The following is a 27,691-nucleotide window of genomic DNA, read 5'->3' as shown; positions in this document are numbered from 1 at the left end:
GCTTAATTTCACTCGATCAGTGTATTCGTTAAGTCGTGGTAGCGTTTTAAAACGATTAAAAAATAATTTAATTTCAGAAGTAACACGGTTCCTGATTGGATAAGTATCAAAATTAGACACATTATCATGCTCACACTGATAAAATTGTCATTGATGTCGACAAAATACCCAAATTATCACGACTTTTCGAGATAATTTTTCGCGACATTTATTTATCACGATGACAGAAGTAGACTTCCATAAATTGGATAATTATAGTTTGTGTCTCATACGGTAAATTGCATTGGTGTTTGACTTACGATATTTGAGGACAGGATCCTACGAAGTCCTGCTATTCAGTTTTGACGATTTTAGACGGCCGCTGGCTTAAAGATCTTCAGACGCTATAAATACGTTTGACTTGAACAGGTAGCTGGTTCTATTATTTGTGATCAATATTATAAATCACACTCTTTTATAGCATTTTGTTAACAAAGGAAATTTGCATACCAAATGAAATAGTACAACGTCGATTAACACATGTACAGATTTTTCTGCATTAATCTGATTTGGGGTTTTATGTACAGATAATACATTAAATTAAAAAAAGATTAAGTACTAACTGATTGGGTCATCGTCCTAGATGGTGTAACCTTCATTTCCTATATAGTTACACAGTTTCCTCTACCGGTAGGAGTCTGCTCTGCTCTTCATGCACCCACTTAAGCGGCATGCAGCTACCAGACATATCTCCATACTATTTATTTTTATCTTGCAACGCAGTTAGTGTTAAGCCTCTGGAAAAAAGCACCATTTCAATATTCTGCAATGTTTGACAACAAGTTTGTAAGAAGTGCATTTTCTAACAATTCACGTATTGGTTTGAAAATTGTGGGAGATTGAGCAAATGTTATCCTTGAATCCCCTGTTATGAATTCCTGAATCGAAACCCCCTTTTATAAACTATCGCTATTTGATATATGAGTTTTATTGTTTCAACGAAACCCAAAACCAGATATAAGAAGACCTAGACCGAATTATTCTGTCGTTTAGAAAGCCATGTTTATCATTCTACATTCATCTTTTACTAATCTGACTTTTTTTATTTATTTTTATTTTTTTATGCTGCTTTCTACAAGTAAACATCGCTTACGAAAAGCGGAGTACTATTTACATTATGTGATTTTCATCTGGCCCTACAAAACAATGTGTATCTACATGTGTAGTGTCCCATACACATGATTTTAAAGTAAATTATGTCACGCACATACATTTTACAACAGATAGGATTATCATTTAGATGTTTACTGTGCAGTGATTTGCTCTACTTTTTACCTATCACAAAGAAGGTGGAATATGTATCGACGTTAGGTAGGCTTAACCGTTAGAAATGTCAGGGGCAAATCCAGAGATTTTGACAGGTGGGGTGTCGAGGTTATTATTACGAAATCAACAAAAATTACACAAAAGGGGGTTCTGATCTCCGGACTGCCATTCCCCTAGATCCGTTTCTTAATGAAACATTCAAGAGTGTAAGTACGTGTACACTCTAAAGATAATTTTAGAACGAAAATAAGTTTAGTCTACTGTTGTCATTAACACAGTATTGCGTCATGAAGTTAATGATAATTAAAAAAAAATACATTTTGATTCTCATTTAAAAGCACGAGTTCTCGGGAAATTAAAAAAAAAACATTTCTACGTTTGAATAAACACAGATAAACAAATCGAACACGTTAAACAGGTTCAAAATGCTTTCTTTGTGATTTAGCTTAGTTATAATGATCGTTTCTTAATATCTTTACAACCAGTGGGAAAAGGCAGATATCGCTAAGGATCTTCCCTGAACTTAACGAAGTAACCATGGCAGACAAGTAAGTGGTCCCTTAGACTAGCGTGAAGCTAGCCGTCAATAACTTAGCCGTCAATAATATTCATGAATATATTCATAAGATTTGGGTGCGTTCAAACAAAATTTTTAAATTTGAAATACGCGAATCGATTTCGCTATTCTTAATATTTTCGTGCAGAAAGTAAGAATAATGATAGAACATACGTGTAAATCTGTTCACAATGGCGTACTTATACATTTGTAATGATGTTATGAAATATGAAAAAAAAATAAGTAAAGTATAATAAACTAAGGTATCGAATACGCAATAGAGGTGGATCCAGGATTTCAGGTTAGGGTCATAATAAGAACGCTTAAGTAAGAAAATTATGTTGGTTAGAGTTTTTAAAAAGTCAAGATTTCAGAAAAAAAAATTAAAAGGGAAAAAGGGGGTTGTGGCCCTTATGAATCAGAGCCCGTGCAGTTACTTTTTTCAATATGTACACGGGAATATTTCTCTTACAATTATCTTTTAATCCTAAGAATTAGACATTTAAGTATAATAAACAATATTCAATATTTTATTAGTTTTGAATGATAATAAAAAATTACTTTTTAAAGGTCATTATGCTAATAGAAAAAAAACTCTGTCACTAATAATAAACTTCAAATTTATTTTAAAACTTTAAAAAGAGAAATAATGTCTTTTCAATAATAAAGTACACTACATGAAATTTGCCGGAATTTTGAATTATTTGGAAGATTTAAAGTTTTCATGCACAGTGTTCAAAATGATTGTATTAAGAAAGTATTCATTTCTGCAACATTAATTGTGTTGACGGAGCTGTAAATCCTTAAATTAAACAATACAGTTTAATCCATGTATGTGGAAGTTACACCTGTCTAATTTCTATTCAACTCGTCTTAAAGATAGAGGCATTAATTTACAAAGTTTATAAATTTATCTTTCTTTGAACTTTCCCCACGGGTTTGAAACAGGGGAAAGGGTAAATAGTACCAACATTGTGAAAAGTTTCAGGTGATATTTTAATAGAAAAAAAGTATAATGAATAAAATTTATGAAACAAAAAAGTTACATGTACTTGTTACATAGGCAGATCTTTGATTTCAATAATATGAGGCATATAAAATTGCATGGTAACTCTTAAAAGACGTTGGAATATATAGAAACGTAAACTATTCAAGATACTTTCCAGTGCTGATTGCATTTCAAACTTTCCGTTGTACATGTATTGAGGAGGAGATTTTGACAAAAGATACACATTTGTTACCAAAATAACTCCTTTTAATATCCAGTTGAAATCTCGAGTATGAGGAGTTAAATATAATGTATAGCTTTTTTCAATTCTTTTTTCTAATACAAATCTGTATAAATATTTTCTTGCAACGAATTGGTTCATTCTGATACTTACTTTTATTCAAGTTCAATTTACTAGTATACAGAGGGCTCCATTAGGATTTAACCCCCGGGTCCCTACTAGAGCTAAGCCTCCACATACTGGTGACCTATAATGCAACCAAAGATACATGTACCTCGCCTCGTTTTGTAAAAAGGAGTAAGTTCTAGTATCGCTTCTGCAAAGAAATACACAAAAAAAAAAACTTCGAAAATGAAATAATGAACCAAATTCGAAGTCAACCGGGGGACCAAGGTCTATTAGTCCGTTAGTTCATTTAGGGACTGAGATTTTAAGCATACTTCAGGAATATGAATTCCCAAAATATTTGGAATTTCCATCTTCTTTTGTCCTTCAGACAATTTAAATTTAAAAAAAATCGTCGAGCGCAGCATGATACGACCACAGTGTTCGAACCCTGAAAGGTTGGGCACTTAATTATGCCCCGTATCACTTGAAAACCTTAAGAGATATCTGAAATCTGATTGATAAATGCAGGCAAGATTTTTTCTAAGGAATCCAATAAAAAAGGATTTTAAAGAAGTTTAATTTTTATTTGTGGTGCCATACTTTGACCTCCTATAACTTGTTTGTTTGTTGGGGTTTAACGTGACCTCCTATAACTTAAAAATGTTCCAAAATACATGGAATCAGCGGCAACATTTGTTTACAATAATTCTATTAAGAACACAACAAAACAATTACAATAGGAATAAAACAAATATTCTACATGGATTGTGATACCAAAAAATATTTTGACTCTTTTTGGTCCCTTTTCCGAAAACGTTGGGGGCCACAAAGTCCCGTTGAGGTTAAGATGAGATTTTAGGCTTACTTAAGGACTATCGGCTACCCAAAATATAGGGTATATTCATATCTTCCACTGTTGTTGTCCCTGCCACCCACACCAAAGTTGATACATAAGTGGTAAAGGGGTGGTACTTTTTAAAATTTTCTCAACGACAGAAGACGATATGGAAATCGATAGTCCTTAAATTGGCCTAAAACCTCATCCCAGTCCCAAGATGGACTAACGGGCCTTGGTCCCTGCCTTCCACACCAAAGTTGGTACAGAAATGACTTGTTTTTGAAAACGTTTGGAGTTGTTTTAATCGGATTTGTAATTGCTTCTTTTAGGTTTTCCGTAAAAGAGTGAAATCATATCGATTTTTCTAATTTAAATTTTTTTCGTTTAATTTTTTTGTATTCATACTTCTGTTAAGTTTTCTGATTTTTTTTCTGATAAGTCTGCGCAACGAATTAGAGAAGGTCAACTTAAAAACTTAAAAATGTAGTTTTAAATATGGATTTTATGTACACGAAAAGTACTGCGCGGGGAAGGATAACACCAAACCTCATTTTTCGAATATGTATTTAATTAGGATAATGCAGGAACAATAGATTGTTAATTTGACTTTGTTGACGATTTATAAACAATTTGCAAAATATATAGTATTTTATTTCTCCGTATAAAGACTATGTTATTGAATGAAAAAGTTTTGGTCGAAAAAAACTGTGCCATTTAAATGGTTACTAATAATTGTTTACTAAACTCTAAGTTAAGAACACAATCAAGCGTGAATCACTCTTGAAGCTCCAAGTATCTACGAAGGATGTGTGGATTATTGTAAAGAATTTACATTATCTAAATATCTTTGTTAGACATTCGTTTGCTATCTTAAATGAATCATCAAGTGAATTTTAATTTACAAGTTACCGCTTTCTATATGTATATCTAATTTTATATAAAGCACTAATTCAGTTTACATGTACATTGTACATACATCTATGAATATCAATTTGTTTCATTCTAAATCGGACTTAATTAATATGCTTAATTTATATTACAATGAGTAACCAAAACAAGGGAAATTAAATCTTATAGTCAGGAGTAGATCCACAGGACGGAACTGAATCCCGTTTTTGTTGAAAAATTTTGTTAATTCCATGGAAAATTTCGCCAAAAATGAACTAATAGCCTGGAACCCCCCCTTTTTTCGGGAAACCATCTGGAACCCCCTTTTTCAAAATTTTGGACCCGGTCACGTCATTGATAGTACTTTGAAGACAAAAAATATAACAATATTTAGAAAATCTACTTATCTCTATTCCCATTTAACGTTTTCATTATATGGATAACTTAATTCAAATTTTGAACGCACCGCTCATGAATATTATTGACGCTAAATTATTGACGGCAAGCTTCCATGCGGGCTGGTATTGACGGCCAGATTCACTTTAATGTCCCTTAGGTAGTTTCTTAGACACATCTACAGAAGCGTACTGGGACATGCAAAAAAAATATTATCTTGCCAAGGCGAGTTACCATCTCACCACGGCAGCTTATTATCTCGCCACGGCGAGTAATCATCGTGCCATGGCGAGTTATTATTTTGCCATATGAAGATGTCATATGAGTCTACTAGTATTTCTGTCATCGTGATAATTAAAAGTCGCGAAAAGTTATCTCGAAAAGTCGTGATAATTTGGGTATTTTGTCGACATAAATGACAATTTTTAGACTTTTTTTAGATAAAATTGTCATTTATGTCGACAAAATATTCCAATTATCACGACTTTTCGAGATAATCTTTCGCGACTTTTACTTATCACGATGACAGAAATAGACTTCCATACATACATGTATGGATCATGACTCGTTCATTTTGCGACATTATCCAAGCTCGTTGTAGAAATTTTTAAGCTTTACTTTGGAAGTCTATTTCTGTCATCAAGATAAATAAAAGTCGCGAAAAATTATCTCGAAAAGTCGTGATAATTGGTGTATTTGGTCAACATAAATGACAATTTCATCTCAAAAAGTCACGATAATTTTTCGTGATAGTTAAGATAATTATGTCGACCGTTCCAGTTAATCATCACGACTTATAGAGAGTCATGCCAATAGGTAGCCTCGACATAAATATTTCCGCGATAGCTTTTTACCAAAATCATGACATTACAGCTTTTTATTGTGACAAAATGGAGACAAGTTGTCTCAACTTGTCGTGAACGTATTGATATCTGTTGACATAAATTATCGCAATTTTATAGTTTAAAGTTATGAAAATGCCAAGTAGTGTCAGCTACAAAATGTATACATTGTGATAAATCATGTTGACTTTTTTGTGAAATAACTTGAATTGTTGACGTAATATTTCGAAATTTCATGATGTTATCGTAACTTACCACGAAAAACTAGCTTTTGTCGAGACATAAAGTCAATCAGCCAAGTTAATTCACGAAAAAGTCAACATGATATATAGCAACTAACATGTTTTGTTGTTGACACTACTTGGCATTTTCACAACTTTAAATTTTCAGATTACGATAGTTTACATCGACAGATATCATAACTTTTACGACCAGTTGAGATGATATATCACGATTTGTCATGATAATTAGCACATAAAGTCGTCGTATTAGTATAAAGTTGTCATAATTTATTGTGAAAATATTTTATGTCAAAGGCACAAGTTGTCGTCGGTTCCCTTAAAGTCGCGATAATTCATGTAATTATATTGAACGGTCGACATAATTATCTTAACTATTGCGAAAAATTATCGTGACTTTTTGAGATAAAATTGTCATTTATGTCGACAAAATACCCAAATTATCACGACTTTTCGAGATAATTTTTCGCGACATTTATTTATCACGATGACAGAAATAGACTTCCATACTTTTCATCAAAATTTGGCTTAAGCAAATAAACCACATAAGCGACATAGTTGAAGCTAAAAACAAGCACAAAAGTATATACTAAATGGTTATCAAGCTGTTTTCATAGCTTTTACTTTTATTGTAATAGAACTTATTCAAATAAGAGAAGGACTGTGATATATATCTTGTTGACCGACAATAAACAAAATAACTAATTTGATGAGAAACCTTTTTCAGAAATAATTTTGATGAAAAGCTTGAACATTTCCACAACGGAATAAACACCAAAACGTGTACTAGCAAGCTCTTTTTAACAGAAAGCTTATAAACGGGTGTTGTAATATAACCACACCCAACAGATTTTTTAGCGAGAAGAATGACCATGAACGGATCGATAATATATGTGAAGTATTGATCGTGTGAAATCGCACATTTTCACAAATTTGGTAAAGGGAGGTTGTCCCCCTGCATGTTTCAACATGCAAAACAGTGTAAACAAAATACATGTTTTTCTTAAAACGTAAAAGTATTATTTTCGATAACAGATTCACGACTCTACCATTTCATATTACAACTTCTAAATGGCCATTTTAAAATACCATATTTTGCAAATGAATAATGGAATGATTGTAGAATTTTTCGTTTTATTTACCCCTATACTCCCGCAAAAAAATTAAATGAATACAAAATAAAAAAAAAAATCAGTAAATTATGTTGTTGCAAGTAAGTGCCATCATGTCATACTAATCTATTTTTACAAAAGTTCGACGTATTCCAAAAAATAATTATGGCAAAAGTGCAACCGATCAATTGCCACATACAGAATACACTAACACTGAAGTTTTTTTTTAACATAAGTATAATGGTATCCCTCAATATTATCCTGCAGTGAAGCTATCTGGGAGAAAATCTACCATGAGATTGATGTGCGTTCGAGTAACCCGATAAAATCACTTTTAAACTGTGAAGCCATTCCTCAATATTATCTACAGGAATACAAATACATTGAACTTCAATGTATTTCTTACACCGGAGATATTGACGATTATATATAAAATTATGATATGCATGGCAGACATACTAAAGTTTTTTTTATCAAGTCTATTCATTTGAGTTTATAACACATGTAACGAATTCGCATGAATTTTTATAAAATACTTTTCATTATTTTGCTTCTTAACTTTATAAAATTCTAACATAAACATGTACCATTAAAAAAGAAATTTGATTTTAATAGGCGGAATGCCACACATTCCTATTCCTAGTCCTCGTTTGTCTACCCCGGACTTGCCTTTTAAGAGGAATTCGGCGGGTGTTTCTAGAAAAGCAGAGGGCGCTTACCCTACCGGTGCACCTGGTCCATGCTCCCAGTTTATAGTGGAGTCCGAGTTGCTCATTTGAATTTGTTACTTTGTATGTATGATTTTAGTTACTTTATTTTCTTTGTTGTGTATGTCTGTTTTCCATGTCTGGTCTTTGTCCCTGGATTACATTCTTTTGATTACCGCTATAACCTTGGTTCCCTTGATTACTCTTTCCAATACTTAAAGTACAAACTAATGCTTTTCATTTCTTAAAATGTCGAAACACTAATTTCATTTATTTGCGGAATAATTTTGTTTTATTCAAGAATAGATAATGGAATGAATCTTCTGTTGCAACTTTCAGAAACAGATATTTTTAGATCAACTCTTCATCAATTACCAGTGTATCCAATTTTGCCAAGCGCTTCGAAGCTTCATTTGTTATAACGTCACTTGGAACGTTTTCAAGATTCGGATTCAATAAAAACTCACATCAATCTATATAGTCATTACCGACAATAAGAATGAAGCCTGAGGATTTAAAATGCTTAATGTCCATACTTTATCTGGCAAATGTTCCAAACAACATTAGTTAAAGAAGTTAGAGAAGTTTATCCACAAATCTACTTATAAGACTATTTATGATAATAAGTTATTTCGATTAAGCCCAAGTGTGCTTCTTGCTCCCGGCTACGCCCGAAATATGATCACTCGCTTCACATATTAGGTAAAACATGTATTTTAAATATACTGCGAAAATATTTTGATTTGTTTTCAATGTCACGTTCACGATCTGCAAATTTCTTCGCCCCCTCCTTCACGAACATAAAAGTGTTATTAATTTTGATTTAAAATGAAAAATAGTGTTATCAAATAGACATTTAGGAATTGTAACCTGAAATGGTAAAATCATGAATTCATATGTTAAGAGCTGATAGCCAAAATAATATTTTACAATTGAAAATAAAAATATGTATTTTGTTTACATTGTTTTTGGTGCTGAAACATGCAGGGGTACAACCTTCCTTGTCCAAATGCGTGGTTTTAAACGATCATCGCTACTTGACATACATCATCGATCCGTTCACGATCACTTTTCTCTCTTTACATATTTTGGTGTTTGGTTTGTTAAATATAGGTTGTAAGACCAAAATTATGAATGGCTAATAAATATTCTGACGGATGTGACGAAATTTGTCGACACGGAGGTAGACGATTATGCAAGTACGGAGGCGTTGTCTCGACTTTTAATACGTCGAAAATTTTGGAGAATGGATTTTTTCAAAAATCAAGATTTCACGCAAAAAAAACAATCCCCATTTTTAAAGAGGCAGGGGTACTACCGGCACGCCTTTCATTGGATACACGACTGCAATTAAGGATTGCGGTATATAGTAGAAAACTTGCTAAGTATCTGCTCTGCATGTGATTGAAAAATGACAGAGAGATTACGTGCGCGCGTCTGATAAAAATATATTTATTATATAGATAGCAGTGATTTACTTAATGTTCGTGGTCTATTTTTTTCTCGATAATTCACACTGTGAAATAAATTCGGTAATTTCACTCTCGCGCTTTCTCCCGCCAAAACGTGACATCACGAATGTCAATCCGCCGTTCACAAAATTTTAAACATATGTTGAAAATAACAATGAATAATACAGGAAATGTATACTCGTACCAAGAACGCATTAAGATTTAACTTGTACGCGGAACAAGTTCCGGGCGTTCCTCGGCACTCGTGATCATATTTTGGTTATTCACTCTTTCCAATTAATTATCCTATTATTCTTTGACGCATGTTAAGAAATATGGTAGACATTCAAGCATAAACTGTGTCTCTGTTCGATACTTATATTCTCTGACAAACGTAATGACGTCTTGCCGTCAAGTTAATTATCAAATATGAAGAACACGATGAGTTATACTGTTAGAACTGATAACGCAGCATAGATATAGGGACATTATACAGGCAAAATTATTTGACATGTTTTTCACACGAAACCCATATCATTTTCACCTGAATTGGGCAAGTGAAACTTCACTTGGAAATCATCTGAATCGAGCTTTCATATGATCACGTAAAATCGTGATTATTCATGTGAAGATCCATTCACATGAATTTCACGTGCAATATATTTCTCTGTTTATATAAGTAAGGTTTTATTCATAACATATTTGACAGAAAAGAAAAGCAAGCAAAAACTTTTGTGGATTATTTTGAATTCTGAATAACTTCGTAATTATTTAGTCTCGGTTTTCTTTGGGTCCTATTTTGAAGTATTATTAAAATAGACTGGATCAATTCTAATACTAGAGTGCTTACATTATATACAGGATGTACAAAATAATAGAATAAGGGAAGTTCGGAAGCAGTGGTTGCTCAATATAAGTTTTTCAACACCAACAATTTTGTCTATTCTTTGCTATTTTGAATGTTGGAATGAGATTTATGTATAGGCTTGCTATTCTATACCAGATGACTCGGTACACGAGTAATTTGATTTTAGGTTAACAATTAGTGAGCCAGTTTCAATGTATCCTTGGGCTGAGTACAAAGGTTGGGTTTTCCCAAACACACCCCCAATGAAAGAAAAGGGGGCAGAGAAACATTTTCAGGACCTCAGAAACTTCAAGTCGAGGGAAACAGACATTCTTATGTGTTCACAAATGAGAACAGGTAACGTAACCATTATCAGTGGCGAAAAACAGAAAAGTTCTCCTATTCTATACATTTGTGTTAGTATCTACACTAGCAACAAGCTATAAAGCCGTGCTTATATGCGCGTGTATGTTACTGATCACACATAGATCAGTTGAACATAATAGACCTTGTTGTCTGCGGGATAGTCTTTGTGCATGTCAAATGAATATATTTCGGCGAGTTCTATTCCAAACCCTATCCTTAGTTTGTTCATCGACTATCCCATAGTTAAGACGAAAAGGTATAATATCCAAATTTTAATTAGTATAGAGCCTTGAGGAGACGATAAGGCTATAAAATGTTACAGAGAGGAACATCCAATTCCTCAAGAAGATGGCGGACCATCTAATTCCCTAAGAAGATGGTAAGCTATTATGATATATTGACCACTAATCAGAATTCATATTTCCTTTCCTCGTTTGTCTACCCCGGACTGACTTTTTATGAGCAGCTCGGCGGGTATTTCTAGAAAAACAGAGGACGCTTACCCTACCGGTGCACCTGGTCCATGCTCCCAGTTTTTAGTGGAGTCCGAGTTGCTCATTTACTTTTGTTACTTTGTATGTATGATTTTAGTTACTTTATGTTCTTTGTTGTGTATGTCTGTTTTCCATGTCTGGTCTTTGTCCCTGGATTTCATTCTTTTGATTACCGCTATAACCTTGGTTCACTTGATTACTCTTAACTAACCACTTCTATGTTCCCATTTCTTTACATGTAAAAAATGTAATTTTCAAAGGCTTTCAAAAAATCATTATACAAATGGCACGATCATCCACATTTTTACCTTGTCTGCTAAATAAGAGAATAACGGCAAATTATTCAAACGTAGTAAATTACAAATATGACTTTAAAGTACACATTCTTAGCCTTATTTTGACTTCTTTTGACCAACAAACACACAGTTTATGCATTTACAATGAACAGATTTAGAGTCAGGTTGGCAATTGGACCCGGAAGTGGGAAATGAGACCATGTTCCTAGTGCCAGACCATACCATATCAGGCCAAATAACGTGAGTACAAGCTACACTGCTAGAATAGTTTTCAGATTTGACATGTCATCGGTATGATTTTATTGCAGGAACCCATTGGCTACATGAAATCATATCAATGCTCCTTTGTCAAACCACTGAGTACAATTCTATGGGTCCATGGTGGGAGATGAACCTTGAATACCTCTGTCAACCCGAGGCAGTTGATAAAATTACAAGCCCAAGAATCCTTGCTACTCATGTTCCCTTCTGTATGCTCCCTAAGCAACACTTAGACAATGGATACAAAATAATTTACTTGAGACGGAATCCGAAAGATAGATGTGTGTCTCTAAAATGTTTCCTGCATGGGAAGTTAGGCCACCCAACCTGGACGTGGCCTGAATTCTTTGATGAGATCATAATGGAAGGTATGTATGTCATTCAGGGTTTCTTTCTTATACTATATCATATTTCTACTAGAACACACCCGCGAAATCGCGGGTATTTAGGTATGGTATCTGGAAAATTAATAGTGTGTTCTTATGTAAAAAAAGATGTGGAATGGAAATAGTGAGGACGACAGTCCTATAGCCGAAAATTATGACTGTACATTTACAATGAAATTCATAAATTTAAAAATCGATGTGAAATCTGTAATGTTTTTTTTTGTGAAATGTGTTAACGAAACAAACTTTTACGTAACTGTGTACAAAATGAATTTATTTTTGCAGAAAACGAAGAGTAATTTACTTTAATAGGCATTACAAACGATATTTCGATCTCCATCATTTTCAGTTATATATGTAAGAGGTAAAATTGATTCATTCTGTGGAGAGTGGATGTCCGGCATCATACAATGAAACTACAAAAAGAATATCAGGCTAACAAATCAATTTAAGTCATGCTAGTTTTGTCATTATAATAAAATTTGGTAGAAATAGTGAATTTTATTTATTTTTTTTAATTCACACATTAGGTAATCCTATAATGTTATCCCCTATGTTGCAAAAATCTGTACATTTATCATGATATTTGAAAAAAAATTCAACTTCTTTGCATGTTTGTTCTGCTTTTCTATCTTTGACTCATGTGCTTTATAAATATTTATAATTCAATTATAAATATTTATAAATGATCTATAAATATTAAAAAATAAATTGTTGATATTTATAAATGAATTATAAATATTAATAATTGTTTATAAATATTTATAAATAAGCATTTTTGTCCATTTTGGCTTGCCATAGCTTCCAGGGGTAAAAAAAAAACTGCATTTATCTCGTGAAAGTCCTTAATGTGCATGCTCCAAAATTAAGATGAAAACGCTTATTTTAATTTTGTACTTATTCTGACTTGGTTTCTTCTTGTTCTTTTTTTTTAACTTATTCGGACTTGGTTTTTACTTTTAAAATTTGTAACATGCAAAGCAAATATTAATTTTTGTAAAATGTATGACTTCCTGGAGTGAAAAAATCGTATGTACCAGTTCTTCGTACCCATAGAAATCGTATGTACCAGTTCTTCGTACCCATAGAAATTGTATGTACCAATTCTTCGTACCCATAGAAATCGTATGCTACTAATTCCTGTATCGATTTTGATAAATCAGGTGGTATGGTAGTAATTTTTGAAGGTTTTTGTGAATTTATATAGAATACGGTTATTTCTTGTACAGACAATAGAGTAGTGGGACACCATCATAAATACATGGAGTGTCTTGTTAAAAGTCATTTTACAAAGACAGGTGAGCAGACCTGTTTACGGAAGCAAAAGTTCCGATACGTTACCCAATGTACCGCGCTTCCATGGATCTCAAGGAATCGTAATTTTACCCCCTGACATTATTATGTTAAAGTGCCGTGTGAACATCATTGCTTAGCACGAAGACGTTGTTATACTTAGACATTTTATGGTACATTGTTTATCATTGTGAAACTTGGGCCGTTGCCATTTGTTATAAATGTGTTTGTGCCAATAAAGAATTTGAATATGATATACTTCATTAGGGATGGTTCGGTTAACCGTCGGAAATACAAAAAAACGCTAATGGTTTAACTGTACATGTTACGATTTTACTGTCATATAAGTAACCATGCGCCGTCATCTAATCAAGGCATGCGATTGTTATTTGACCAGAGGCTAATTGCAACATACATGTAAAAGTTCTCAAAACATCTAATTAAAACTTGCGGAAGCCCATTAGGGTCAGTGTTTTATTTCATTTATTTTTTTCGAATTGTGGAATTTTTCAGCTTTAAAGTTAGTGTTATGGACTTTAATGTTGGAATTCCCAACTTTTTGTATTTTATTTTATTGACTTTAAAGCTGGAATTTCCAACTTTGATGTTGGAATTACCGACTTTAAAGTCTACCGGTTAACCGATCGAAAATTCTAATGGTTAACCTGTTAGTAATTTCAGATGATTTTGACAACCTTAATTTATAATCCTGTTGCACGTGTTTTTATCGATACTTTTGTTTTAGGAAACAAGATGTGTTTTTATTAGTTGCTTTTGGATTAACAAGCTTGTACTCTTTCGAGGCAGATACAAGCATGCCTTTTGTACTATAAATTAAAGCGTTAGTATTCTGTATCGATCTAAAGAATTAAAACCGAATTTAACAGATTTGCATACAAATGTAATTCGTTTTTCTGTTGTATTTTCCCATCACTGTCCCAGGTAAGGGAGTGAGCACTCACAAACATGTCTAAACCCGTTACATATATACTTGATGTGCCTGTCCAAAGCCAGGAACCTGTAGTCGTCTTTTTCTAAATATTAGATCGATTTTCGTCTTTTATGAATAGTATCACTTCAATTATTTGGGGCTTTTTACAACTTGATTAATGGTATGGTCTTTTCTTTTCATTGTGATGGCCTGTAGAAGTTTAACTTTTTCGTTGACCTTTGGTGTATGACTGTCTCATTGGCAATCATACCAAGAATACAGTTAAACATATAGCGTTTCCACTTATAAGGAAAGAAAATGAAATTAAGAATGAACACCGCCGTCACATTGTCAAGGGAGAGAAATGAACGTGAACAGATCGATAATATAAATCAAATACTACTGCTTGATCATGAATGATGGACGTTAAGGATCGTGAACCGTTTATTGCATCTAGGAGTTTTTTAGTTCAGTTTTGTTACTTTTTCAATAATTACAGCAAAACTGCAACTTTTTCAAACAAAGCAAGGTGTCTGTCAAAATGATGAAGTTTGATCAGATCAATGTAAATGTTTTTATCTAGTACCTACTTTATATTTTGAAGTTGCCTTGCTATTTTTATTCTTCTTTTTGGGGGGTTACATTTCAGATAAATATTACAGTGGATGGTTTAACTACACGAAAGAAATGGCAGAAGCTATGGCTAATAAAGCAGCAAACATTTTCTGCGTGTCGTATGAGAACTTAGTTATTGTAAGTCTCTTTTTTATCATTAATTATAACAAATGGACAATAAGCATACAAAAAGTTAAACACAGTTTGTATATTTGTACATTTTTATGATCAAATCGACAATAAGCATACAAAAAGTTAAACACAGTTTGTACATTTGTATATTTTTATGATCAAATCGACAATAAGCATACAAAAAGTTAAACACAGTTTGTACACTTAGTACTAAAACCCCATCTCTTTAAGCAAAGTAATACGGTGCTTATAAGCTAGCAGAGTGTGTAAAGGATCAGGACCCTTTAGTTTAAGATTCTATATAATTTTTTTTCATAAAAATAATACTAAATCACCTTTAAAATTTTTTGCAAAGGATAGTTGAAAATTTTGCACTTTGAAAGGAAACTTATATTATTTTAATCTCAAAATTACGATAATCAAGAAACACGTCATTGTCAAAACCCATTAAAACAGAATCGTAGAAAAAGTTTAAAACCATTTCAGAACGTAAGTACATATGAAGGACTTATACGTACATGGATGGAGAAAAACGTTGTATGTTGCAACCACGTTTCTGGTACGAACATCTTCATACCATGAACACACAAGTTTGTTGTTTGCATAGAAAATTGATTATTTTTAAGAACTATTGCGTGGCTATCGTTGCTTGAAAATTACACCGTGTAGAGTTCCAAGTTAAAAAAAAAACACAAAATGAACAACCTCAAGGTACACAGCATCAGTTTTTTCAACAATAAAAAGGGGGGAAAATAATCAAGGGTATCAAGATTCTAGCGGAAATAAAAAAAATGTAATCCAGGGACAAATACCAAACAGACACATACAACAAAGAACATAAAATAACTAGAACAATGCGTACAAAGCAACAAAAGTAAATGAGATATCCGGACTCCACCAAAAACTGGGAGCATTGACCAGGTGCACCGGTAGGGTTAGCATCTGCTTTTCTAAAAACACCCATCGAGTGGCTCATAAAAAAGTTCAAGATGGACGAAAGAGGAGAGGGAAACTATGACGCGTACAACATATCGGTTCTCGTGATGCAGATGGATACACAGTAACGATCCACGAGTACAACGTCTGTGGTGATGACTTCAATCTTGTAGCAATAAAACCCTGTTTTAGAAGCCTAACTGTAGGTAGTCTAGCGTGGTACAAACATCTGCGTAGATAACGTATGAGGTGTGGTATGGAAACTCCATACACAGGTGCTGAAGGGATGTTGCCACGGATGAAAGGAGATTTAACAATACGGAATGAAAAGTCATTGCGTTTGTCGTATAGTTTGGTCAATATTTTTCCTTTACCATCGATCTCTAAGTGTAGGTCAGGATACGAGACTGACTTCAGTGTCTGTAGTATCCTTTATTTCAAGTTCTTTGGGATAGATGCGATGTATAAAATCCCCGAAACGATAATACTTCATCTATATAGCGGAACTGAGATCCAAGGATCTGGCTAAACCATGTTCCTTCCTTTGGATTAAAATCAAAGATTGTATCACTATTCTTTTACCCCAAAATATTTAACATATGTTTACATCTTGCTCGTTGAACTCGTTCCAAACTCAAACTTTTTGGTGTTTGCTTTTCTGAATCAGCAGTCTCGTATTTTAGGACAAATAACATGTTAAGGGAGCATATTCATTTCCAATCTTCAAGATTTAAATATTCAACTTTAAAGTAGAATTCTATCATGAGCAGTTTACATCTATTTATAGCATTATTAAATTACAGGTACACAATATTAATATAAAATATAAAAGTAAACTTGACGCTTCTGCTTTAAAACTTAGTTTGTCCTTAACTTATGGCAAATTGCATATTAAAATATCATTCGGTTGTCCGTCTGTTTACATGGAAAAAAATTCGCAATCCTAGTTTGAAACTGATTTTAAATGAGGGAACGTCGACCATGCATCATATAAGTACACAATATACAAAAACATACTTGAATAAAATATAGTTTGGTCTTACAGGAACCTAAAAAGTCAATCACCGACCTGGCTCACTTTTTAGAAGTTCCCTTTACCAACCAGTTTATAGACGACATTGTCGAGAAATGTAAATTTAACAATTTGAAAAGCAAGAAACTGGATGCTTCAATGATTGTAACGCTCGACAAAGAATCAACTACATTTAGAAAAGGTAACCGCTGTGTGTACTAGACAAGTTTCAATGTAAAATGCAAGGGGAAGCGATTTTTAAGCTGTCACTGGGAGATTGTAATGATCAGAAGCAGTCAGTTTACAAATTACCCATGTTATTTACTTTATGAACCGAACCTACGGCAAGCCAAAGTGGACAAAAATGAGTATTTTCTAATATTAAAAAATGATTTTTTGATATTACAAATTCATTTTCTAATATTACAAATTAGATTTCTTATATCACAAAACACTTTTTTAATATTAAAAACTCATTTTTAAATATTAAAAATTCAATTGAATTTCTAATATTAAAAACGATTTTTTAATATTAGAAATTGATTTTCTAATTTTAGAAAATGGATTTGTCGTATTCAATTACGATTTTTGTTTTAATATTAGAAAATCATTTTGTAATATTAAAAAATGTGACTGATTTTTCAATATTACAAAGTGATTTTCTAATATTATACAAATTCATTTTCTAATATTACAAATTCAATTTGTAATTTTACCAAATGTGTGATGTTTTATAATAATGCTACATCAGGAATTTGTAATATTAGAAAATAAATTTTTGATATTACAAAATGAATTTTTAATATTAAAAAATCTTTTTTAATATTAAAAAATGATTGTGTAATATTGAAAAAGTATGTTTTCTAATATTACGGAATAAGTGTTTTCTAATATTAAATAATGATTTTTTTTCAATATTACAAATTCATTTTCTAATTCTACAAATTAAATTTCTTATATAACAAAACACTTTTTCAATATTAAAAAAAAATCAACTGAAATTCTAATATTCCAATACGAATTTTAATATTAGAAATTGATTTTCTAACATTAGAAAATGGATTTGTCGTATTCAATAACGATTGTTTAATATTAGAAAATCACTTTGTAAAATTAAAAACTGTGACTGATTTTTCAATATTACAAAGTGATTTTCTAATATTATACAAATTCATTTTCTAATATTACATATTCAATACGTAATATTACAAAATGTATGATGTTTTATAATATTACTAAATCAGGAATTTGTAATATTAGAAAATGATATTTTAATATTACAAAATATTGATTTTTGTCCACTTTGGCTGGCCATACGAACCCTTATTAAGATAAAGATGTATAATACAATGAGGTCATTAAATGTAAATCAGCGGTCACATATAGGGCGAATATGGGGGAAGCAAAACATGACTTCTTCATAATTCTGCATTCTACAGCTTAGTTGGATTTGTACCTAGATCTCCATGTGAAGTGTACGTCAGGCATAAGATTCCCCTTTTTAGCTGCAATCGAATAGTTTTTTTTATAGCCAAGGCAATCGGAACTCCTCATGCAGTCTTTCTAGTTACACAAAAGAAAAACCTCAGAGACACGAGGCGTAAGAATCTGTCCGGAATTTGATTGTCAAATTATAGTTTTACTGGTTGACATTTTTACCATTCCCTTTTTTCCTAGCTCCTCGCTTTGCGCCAAAATGACAGAGTTATAATTGTTCTCATTTGCCTCGGCGGTAGGGTAAGTTTTGACCTGTTGACCTCTTGTAATCCTTTGAAAGAGCAGCATACACGTACACTGCACGGAAAGTTAATTTTGTACATGTTATCAAACGGTGCGAAGACTGAGCTGAATGCGTATTACACCGAGTTGACATCGGACTGGGTTAATTCAGGTGATAACGGTGTATTTTTATCCTGATGTGATATTCTTGTAGTTACCGATATAGTTTGACCAGTGCTTAACATATTTAATAGTTCGTCATTATTGTTTTGAGCAGTCATTCGTCAAGGTATTCGATATTAAAATAACAGATGAATATTCGAAGACTACTTCATTATTTTCTGTTGACATTTCAACCAGGTACCATTTTAACTATTTACAAAGGTGCCATTTTGACCAAGTGCCATTTTAACTAGCACTCGGTAGAATGACCCCCAAAACCATCCTGACGTATTTTTATTACGATTACCGCCTCATGACATCAGAATCCCTGATCTGACAAATAAAAATGAAACTTTGCATAGACGATGCCATAGAAATTTTGATTGTGCATTTCTCTTGAATTGTGTCACTTTTTTGTCTGGTGTTATTGGTTTTTGCAAATTTGTAATCATTCTATCTGGCTAATTTGGTCATGTGTATGTTATAATAATAGAGATGTAGGTGCTCCGAGGCCCTAAAAGTGCATGGCAAATGTTTCCTGCAACAGCCACGATTGGTTAAAACATATTCAAAGACTTGTTCGTTAATGTTAATGTACGAGTCTCTGAAACTAGGTGCCCAGAAACTAAGTGCATTTACACATAGGCGTCTATGAACTAACTTTTAAAACTTGAGTATAAAGCTTATCAACCGAGAAATGTAGCTAGTTTAGAAGAACATATATCTAAGGATATGATTTATTTCAATGTTTGTGGCTTAATTTTGAATGACTTAGCAGACAGTTTCGACCTGGAGGTCAATAAATTGAATATATTTCGATCTGAAAATTTAAAAAACTGGGAGTGGCCAACTACTAGTTTGTAGTTCAAAAATGTACTATGTCGGAGAGTTTTGAGTTCATTCATCTAGGTGCTCCATGGAAACCGATATAGAACTTGAATGTTACGTAAACTGGCGCACTGCTACCATTCATCATGAATTTTGGTGTGTGTGTGGTTTTTAAATGTCATTTGTAAAGAATGGTGGAATTACAAATAAAAGCAAAGAGTTCAATATTTACCATTTATAACAATAAGCTTCTTTTAAGATACGTTTGAATTCGATCCCCGTACTTTCCAGTTATCCCATATTTTGCAATTTGACGATTATTTGAGGCGTAAAAATTCAAGCGGTCGATATAAATTGATTCAGTACATGAGTACTTTGATTTGAAAGGCAATTACTTGTTCTTTATTTCTAGTGATATCTAACGATTTTTTTAAGATGATGGTATCTGACATTCATGGATGACGAATTTTTTAATACAAGTCATGTATAATTATGCTTCATCAAATAAAGTTCATACAATATCGCATACTGAGATTATAAAACTATTTTATTTTCTGCACTCCTCACTATTTCACTTTAGCAGTATGAAGATATTAGGAAACAATTTTCAAATAAGATTTTACATAAAAATTTTCTTATTGACTATATACTTGTACTTGATATTTACAAGGCTTTCAATCTTAAGACTTTCGAGCCTATGTATAAAAGGTATGGGTTTTAATTAACAGAGTTCAAACTAGCTTGCTTTAGCATGTATAAGACCGAAGGGAAAACAGACTGATACTTTTTACTATGCCCGACTCTATACCCTCTGTCTTACTTCTAAGTGTTTGTCGCGTTTTCCTTTCCAATCTCTCTTAAACTCTTTCTACTTAACTTCATTTCTTGTTTTCCAATACTGTCGCCAAATAAAATATAACGAACAGGTATACTTCAAAACATTTCGTGAAGTATGATGGAATGTTAGATAATGAATGCAAATCGACAATTCCCTAAGTCCTACTAAAATACGAGTTCAGCTTGTCGTTGATACTTAACTGAGTTCAGTTTGTCGTCAATACTTTGCTGAGTTCAGTTTGTCGTCAGTACTTTACTGAGTTCAGTTTTTCGTCAGTACTTTACTGAGGTCATCTTGTCGTTTTAGGCATTGTTGGACCCTTTCTCTCTGAATTATTTAAAGTTCTAGGATGTATAATGTTAAGTGGTAAAACATTTCGATCTAAAGTACTACTGACGAGATTAAAATTTGAATGAAATATGAATTATCAATATTTACTTAAACAGGTATGCCTTAAGCATATTTCATGTCTAGCAATCAGATAAATTTCATGAGTTTGCTTGAAACCCAATGTTGTTTGTTGTCAAGTTACCGGCTTCCTTGATCTTTGGCTATTAATAAAGCGTTAAATACTGCCAAGAAAGGGATTTTTATGGCTGACTTTGTTCCAGTGAGGAAGATTTAGGTATCAGTGATCGTAAGCTGTAGAATGCACAATTTTAAAGAAATCGATCTTATTTGATTTGCATCCGCCATATTAGGATGTCGGTAACTACATATCGGTAACAACTGTCATCCACATTGGTTTACCCCTAGTGAATATGCACATCTACAATTTATAACCATATATTTAAAAAAATCAGTCTTACGTTACGTACACAAACACTTTCTTTGTTGAAACATGCTAAAAAAAAAGCACCACAACTACAACAAAATTCGTTAAAAAAGGTGGCGTAGTATGCGCGTCTACACTTCATTACAATACAACTTACCAAATGCGAAAATAATAAATCAGGTGGATTCTGATTAAAGTCTGATTCTGTTATGGAACCACAAGATCAGTATTGTTGAAGCATGGTTGAAATAGTCCAAGTCCATTTGCCAAAATGAACACCACGGTGTAGTGTGCACATCTGCACTAAGTCTTCATAACATACACTTCACAATCTAACCCAAATGAATCTAAATAACTGCCGTAGGGGAAGACCTCTTGATTATGAAAGGGGGGCTGACAATTTGGGACATACTATTCATTTTCCAGAAAACTGTGAGTTTCAAATGCTATATGGCTAGATTTTTTATTTTCATAATACATTGTACTGTACAGCAGAAAATGGGGGCCAGAAAATAATTTATTTCGTAAAATTGTCCTGGTATTGAAAGCCAGAATATCTATTTACAATTTTTTCCTGGCCAAGATACTATTTAAAAAAAACAAACTGTCAGACCCTTCCATAAAAAAATCAAATGGTAGTCACCTTAACCGACCATAGTTCTCTTTTTCTAATAGAATCGATTTGTATTCACAGGTAAAATTGGCGATTGGAAGAATTGGTTTACTGTGGCACAGAATGAAAGATTTGATGCGAAATATAACGAGGAGATGAAAGGAATTGATTTGGATTTTATATATGAACACCCATAAATTCTTATGCATCTTATAATTTCAAAGATACATTAAACAACACATATATACAGTAGACTTTTTTTACCGATCCATGTGAGTTTGCATTTTCCGTCTGTCTGTCGTTATCTTTTCATTTAAAATTCTTCTCGTCTGAAACCGCACCGCGGATTATTATTATATTCATTGAAAGTTAAGTAGACCTAAAGCAAAACATGACAGCCGTTACTATTTTTATCCACAGTTTTTAAGTCACCAATTTCTACATATTTAAAAAAAATAGACTTGACCTTCAGGAAAACAAATGCAATCTTCCTTCCCCTGCTTAAAGAGCTTTACATAAGTATCCATTTGGTCGAGGGGTATATAACGACCCTCAGTCAAATGCAGTTATTGGTGTTAGAAGTTCATATACGACGATTTTTGTGGTTTTTGTGACCCGCTGCACGATATGGCGAGGCATTACATTTGTGTGATATTCTCCGAAAAGTTGCGTGTCCGTCCATCCGCCCGTTTGTCAGTTCGTCCGTTCGTCTGTCCGTCCCTCGACGGTTTCCAGATGATAACTTGAGAACTGATCAATGACTCATATTTTTTTAATCTTCGCTCAGTTGTAAAGTACCGTAAAATAACAGTATTATAAGTTCAATTTTCAGCAAATCCAAAATGTAGTTTTCGAGTTTGACCATTTTATTCCGTCTCACTTCTTTCTCCATTACGCGGCGGGCATCACTTTAGAATCGGTATTTCTAAGAGTCGGACAAATGGTGAAACATGGGGGTATGAGATTCATTAAAAACATTGTGGACTGATAGATAATACATGTTCTTCAAATTAAAAAAATGCTTATGTAATTTTTCGGCCAGCTTATTGCTAAGAGACAAGGCAATCGGCTCATCAACCATACTAAGGAAAATTTCAAATAATCAGAAATTATGTACTTTAAAGTATTCATATTTTTTACTGATCATTGCTACAGAAATAAAATTGTAACAATTTACAGATGCAATCAAATCGTAAAAATAAAATAGATTGTCGATCGAAACCTTCATTTTGACAGGGTTCCAAGTTAACAAATGCTCACATGAGCAAAATTGCAGTTTTTCAAAATAGAGCAAAATCAGCCAAATTGAAAAATATTTCCCGAAAAATACAAGACTGACGTATTTACAGACAATTATCATGCAATAGACCTATATCCATATGAACCAAATTAACTTAAAAATTGGTGGGATTTTTTTTCTATATTTTATGGTGTCCATGACAACAAAATTTATCATTATAAGATAATAAAAAATGACAAAAGTCGAAAATCCTTTTTCAGAAATATGCAATATAGTCAGAAATGTGAATTATTATTAAAGGATAGGCCATTATACAACTATTATATATACATATATATATAACAATACAGGTAAGGCATTTGAAAGGTCAAATTAATACAGGGAAGATAATATATGTTGAGACGTTGTATAATATTGATTTGTTGTGACATGTATCATTAATTCGATCCTCTATCCTACATAATAACACCTACTACTATACATCGTGTACGAAGTTCAAACACTAGATTTATCCTACGAGGAGGAATGACCCGACTAGCGAAAGCTACAACGATTGTACAACGATACGATAAAGATGTTAATACACTATAATAAAATATTTATAATGAAAGAAAAAGAAAAGATAAACTGACGTTTGAATTGCTTTGACTTAACACACACGTAGGAAATACTTGTGGCACACAATGTTACCCTTTGAAACCTGTCACTTTCTATATACATGTATGCATTTATTCAAAGAACTTTAGAACTAGACTTTTTTTCATAGAAATCAGTAAATATGCTATTCCGACTACATGTACATGTATAGGTGGTTAATAATATGAGGGGCAGGGATTTTTTTTCTTAATTTGTATTATTAAATCTTCATTCAACTATCAAGCTAAGAACCTTTTTGAAATATGTAGATGTCCCTTAAAAAGGCCGTTTAAATATGTGGAAACTGACATCTGAGGCACATTTACATGTTCACTGTGTAGGGATTCTATTCTGCGTCACAGCCGGGATGTTGACTCTCAAAGGCATAAAAGCTGTTTTCATGCTTTCAACTGTGACAGCAATACTCTGGTATCGGCCCAACTTTAGTCCCGGGTGATTTCTCCTGCATGATCCCGCTCCCGCTACCATGGGTTCTCATCCAACTTGAAACTTAGAAGAATAATACGACTCGCCGTCGTCTGTCATGCTCATTGATACGACTAGGAAAGAAAAATGAAATTTCAATCCACTAAATGAATTTAAAACATAAGGAAAACATTTGGTCTTTCTTGAAATTTAGATCTGATAAATCGGATTCAAACAAATTACAACACCTAATAACTAACTAACTAAGGGGTTTTTTAACGTCCTTGACTACCCTGTCGGGTCTCGCACGGACGGCCCAATTTGGTGGGCTTTAAATAATTTGCTATTTATTTAAATTGTATTTTTAGCAAAAAAAAAATAAGTTAAAAAAAAGGGTAATATACTAACAATTTATGAATAGATGAAATGTTAGAAATTAAATAGTAAATAGTAAAAATGAAATTTGAAAATGGACCATGTAAAGGAGGAAAATGCCAAGTTGGAAGGAAAAGAGTCAAGGGCAACTAGTCGGATCCAGAAGGCGGAAGACCTGTAAGATTTAATTTGCCAAATATTGTATGCGTTTTAGAGTCAAATGGGTGTGGTTTGGTGAATATCCAAAAGTGAAGTGCAAATTTAATAATTGATTAGAGTTTTAGTTTATGCCGAGCCAAAAAGTGTATGTAAATTTAGACTGCCTTGTCTAGCCGGGTGTAGTTCCCGGATTTTACCGTGCTAGCACACGACGTTGGTACGCAGTTTTACTAACACCACATGAGACCGTTCCAGCTCATGCTTCTGGTGAATTAGTTGACCAATTTTTTTAAAATAAGTTTGGAAACTGGATTGTTTATCATTGGTTAGATTGGTCAACTTTTAGAATTTAACAAGTGTTAATGTAAATCCAAAATTTACACGTAGACTTAACAACAGCCAAAAAGTTTAGCCAAAGAAACAAATAAAAATGTATTTATAAGCCAAAGTAGTAAGATAAAAGATAGTGAAATAAGGAAAATAAAATAAAAAATAAAATATTTTTTTTTATTTTGGAGTTTAGCTTTATTGACTATGTATAAACCGGAGTTTTTTTTTAAAGAAGAACGCACGCGACATTATACTACACACGGCTGGAGCTATCGGCGCGGTAAATATGTTTCATAAGCATATGTGTACACGATTAACAAAAGTAAAAAAAAATAATAATAAATAATAATAGTAAAAAATAAATAAATAAAATGAGATACTATGTGTATAAATATATTGCATTGTGGAACCCCATATCAGGTGATTAATTTTATTTTAATTCAATTGTATATTATTGTTTTTTTATTGAAGAATGAAAGATGACATTATTTTAGATAAATGGTAAGTAGTGTCAAAAGGCCGATTCTACCGCACATGCAGAAAATCTTGCATAAAACCCCAACCCGACGGCCAAATGCAAACAGACGCATCCCTATTTAGCATAGGGTAAATACAAAAATTATGTCTTTCGCATCGATCGGAGAAGACTTCATCAGTGAATATTTCTTCCAGGAAAAGGTTGAAGAGCAGAGTCAGGAAGCTCTGAAATGGAAGGACTTACCCATCGGGGTAATCTACAAGATCACGGAGGTGATAGAGGTGGATGGAAAGTTCGGTATTTCTTAGATCCTCACCTTGAAGAATAGACAAGGAGAGAGCACCAAAGCTCTCTCTCAATCGACTCGATCCAAGCTTTTCGGTAGGATTGCCTCCCAGAGTCTACGTTGTCCATTTATTCATATCTAGAGGAGCATGCCCAGCAGGGGAATGCTTTTGAAGAGGCTATTAGGACCAAGGATCAATCCGCTACCGTCGTACACCTGACGCCCGCTCTTCAAGTACAACCCATCGCCGTAGGTATTGGACAAATTGCTCGGGCTGAGATACAAGCCACGACCCTGAGGTTTCACGCAACACACTTTTCCACCCTTCTTCAGGTACAATCCAGACCCCACGGCCTTTTGGATGGCTGAACTACCCAAACCGCTCAATGCACCCACCCCCAATGCAGGCAGCACGGTTTTGGCCAGCACTGGTAGCGTAGCAGAGGCAAGACCTGCGAGCATGGGGAGGAATCCACCTTCTTTCTGCACGTTATGCCTCACCTGCTTCGGACTCATCTTCAAGACCATACCACCCTTCCCACTCTGCAAAAGCTTGGTGATGCGCTGGATCTGGCGGTGAGTGAGGAGCATCTTATGCTCACCGGATAGGTTTGCGTGCAGCAATCGGACGCTCACGGGGCAACCCTTCTTCGCTGCACGCTGGATCTTCTCTGTCTGACTCTTCGTCAAGTTGAGACCGTACTCTTAATAATCCATTTATTTATACCTCACGCAGATGGAAGCGGATGGTGAGATGCTCTCCTTGCAGATCGATGGGGCGACCGTCTTGATCGATCAGATACGTCTGCATGCGGTCGATGGTTCTCAGGGTCACGGGTAAGTAGACTAGATTCTTGGGGGTCTGGATGATCTTCATGCCAGGATCGACCGCGGGAAAGAAGCTTTATATTGTGGACTGCTGGGTGCCGTTGACGTAGCTTCCGTGGATGATATCACTATTCACCAGGATGCTATTGATGCTGATGATATTGACGATATTCTCACCCTCTGCATAACCATTAGTGCTACGCTCGTAGGCATACGTCCGGCGCTCGAATCCAAGCACCGTATTTAGGCTATTAGACACGTCGAAATCCACTTGATAATTTCTGGCGAGGGTGAGGGTTGCTCTCAGGGTCGCGCGGTTGGCATTGAGAAGGACCTTAGCCTTGTGCTTATGGAGCCGCAGTTGCCGCTGAATCTCATCGTTGATATCGTCGATGCCGTAGGAGCGGTGCTCAGCTCGACGGGAAACCAGTTAGCCCCATCATCGGGAGAGTAGCGGAAGAAATTATTACCTGCATGAATATTGGGGATGGAGTAGTAGGTCTCCAGATTCACGAGGGCCATCTCGTAAGATTTCTCCTCGCGCAGTTGGAGGGGTGGGTTGAAGCGAGTCAAGATCTGACTATCGTTTCCAGAGACGATGAAGGAGAACCCATGCTTGGGTTCGGTATTGGTGGCGATTTTCCGCAAAAGTGAAGCGTCCATTTATCTAACCCTCCTCAGAAGACGACGCTCATCTTCTGGGCATCGGATTCGAATTGGAGGATTCGGTCGGAGATGACCAGGGCGAAGGCTTGGGT

General features: G+C 33.9%; 1 protein-coding gene across 2 annotated transcripts; it reads left to right on the top strand.

Annotated features, from left to right (window-relative positions):
• Nucleotides 1-279: 279 nt before the first annotated feature.
• On the top strand, nt 280-22,424 carry LOC148617434 (sulfotransferase 1B1-like). 2 transcript variants are annotated; one of them, XM_088585040.1, is made up of 7 exons: nt 280-408; nt 1,791-1,853; nt 10,706-10,875; nt 11,983-12,303; nt 15,195-15,298; nt 17,274-17,442; nt 22,257-22,424. In XM_088585040.1, the coding sequence occupies exons 2-7, from the start codon at nt 1,843-1,845 to the stop codon at nt 22,370-22,372; spliced, it is 891 nt and encodes a 296-aa protein (XP_088441166.1). In that variant the 5' UTR covers nt 280-408; nt 1,791-1,842; the 3' UTR covers nt 22,373-22,424. The 2 variants fall into 2 exon arrangements, with proteins under 2 accessions (XP_088441166.1, XP_088441165.1); XM_088585039.1 differs by lacking the exon at nt 280-408 and adding an exon at nt 1,217-1,350.
• The last annotated feature ends 5,267 nt before the right edge of the window (nt 22,425-27,691 follow it).

Source organism: Perna viridis, chromosome 5 (genome assembly GCF_037379345.1).
Source record: "Perna viridis isolate PV_CMFRI_1.1 ecotype Kerala chromosome 5, ASM3737934v1, whole genome shotgun sequence".
NCBI classification, from domain to species: Eukaryota; Metazoa; Mollusca; class Bivalvia; order Mytilida; family Mytilidae; genus Perna; species Perna viridis.
The sequence above is the reverse complement of the archived record's forward strand: the minus strand, read 5'-3'. Positions and strand labels throughout refer to the sequence as shown.

Bases quoted from the DNA above. Each gene is read 5' to 3' on its own strand.
- LOC148617434 (XM_088585040.1), top strand. The intron at 12,304-15,194 runs GTATGTATGTCA...GTTACATTTCAG, and splicing joins TGATGAGATCATAATGGAAG to ATAAATATTACAGTGGATGG. The intron at 15,299-17,273 runs GTAAGTCTCTTT...TTGGTCTTACAG, and splicing joins CGTATGAGAACTTAGTTATT to GAACCTAAAAAGTCAATCAC.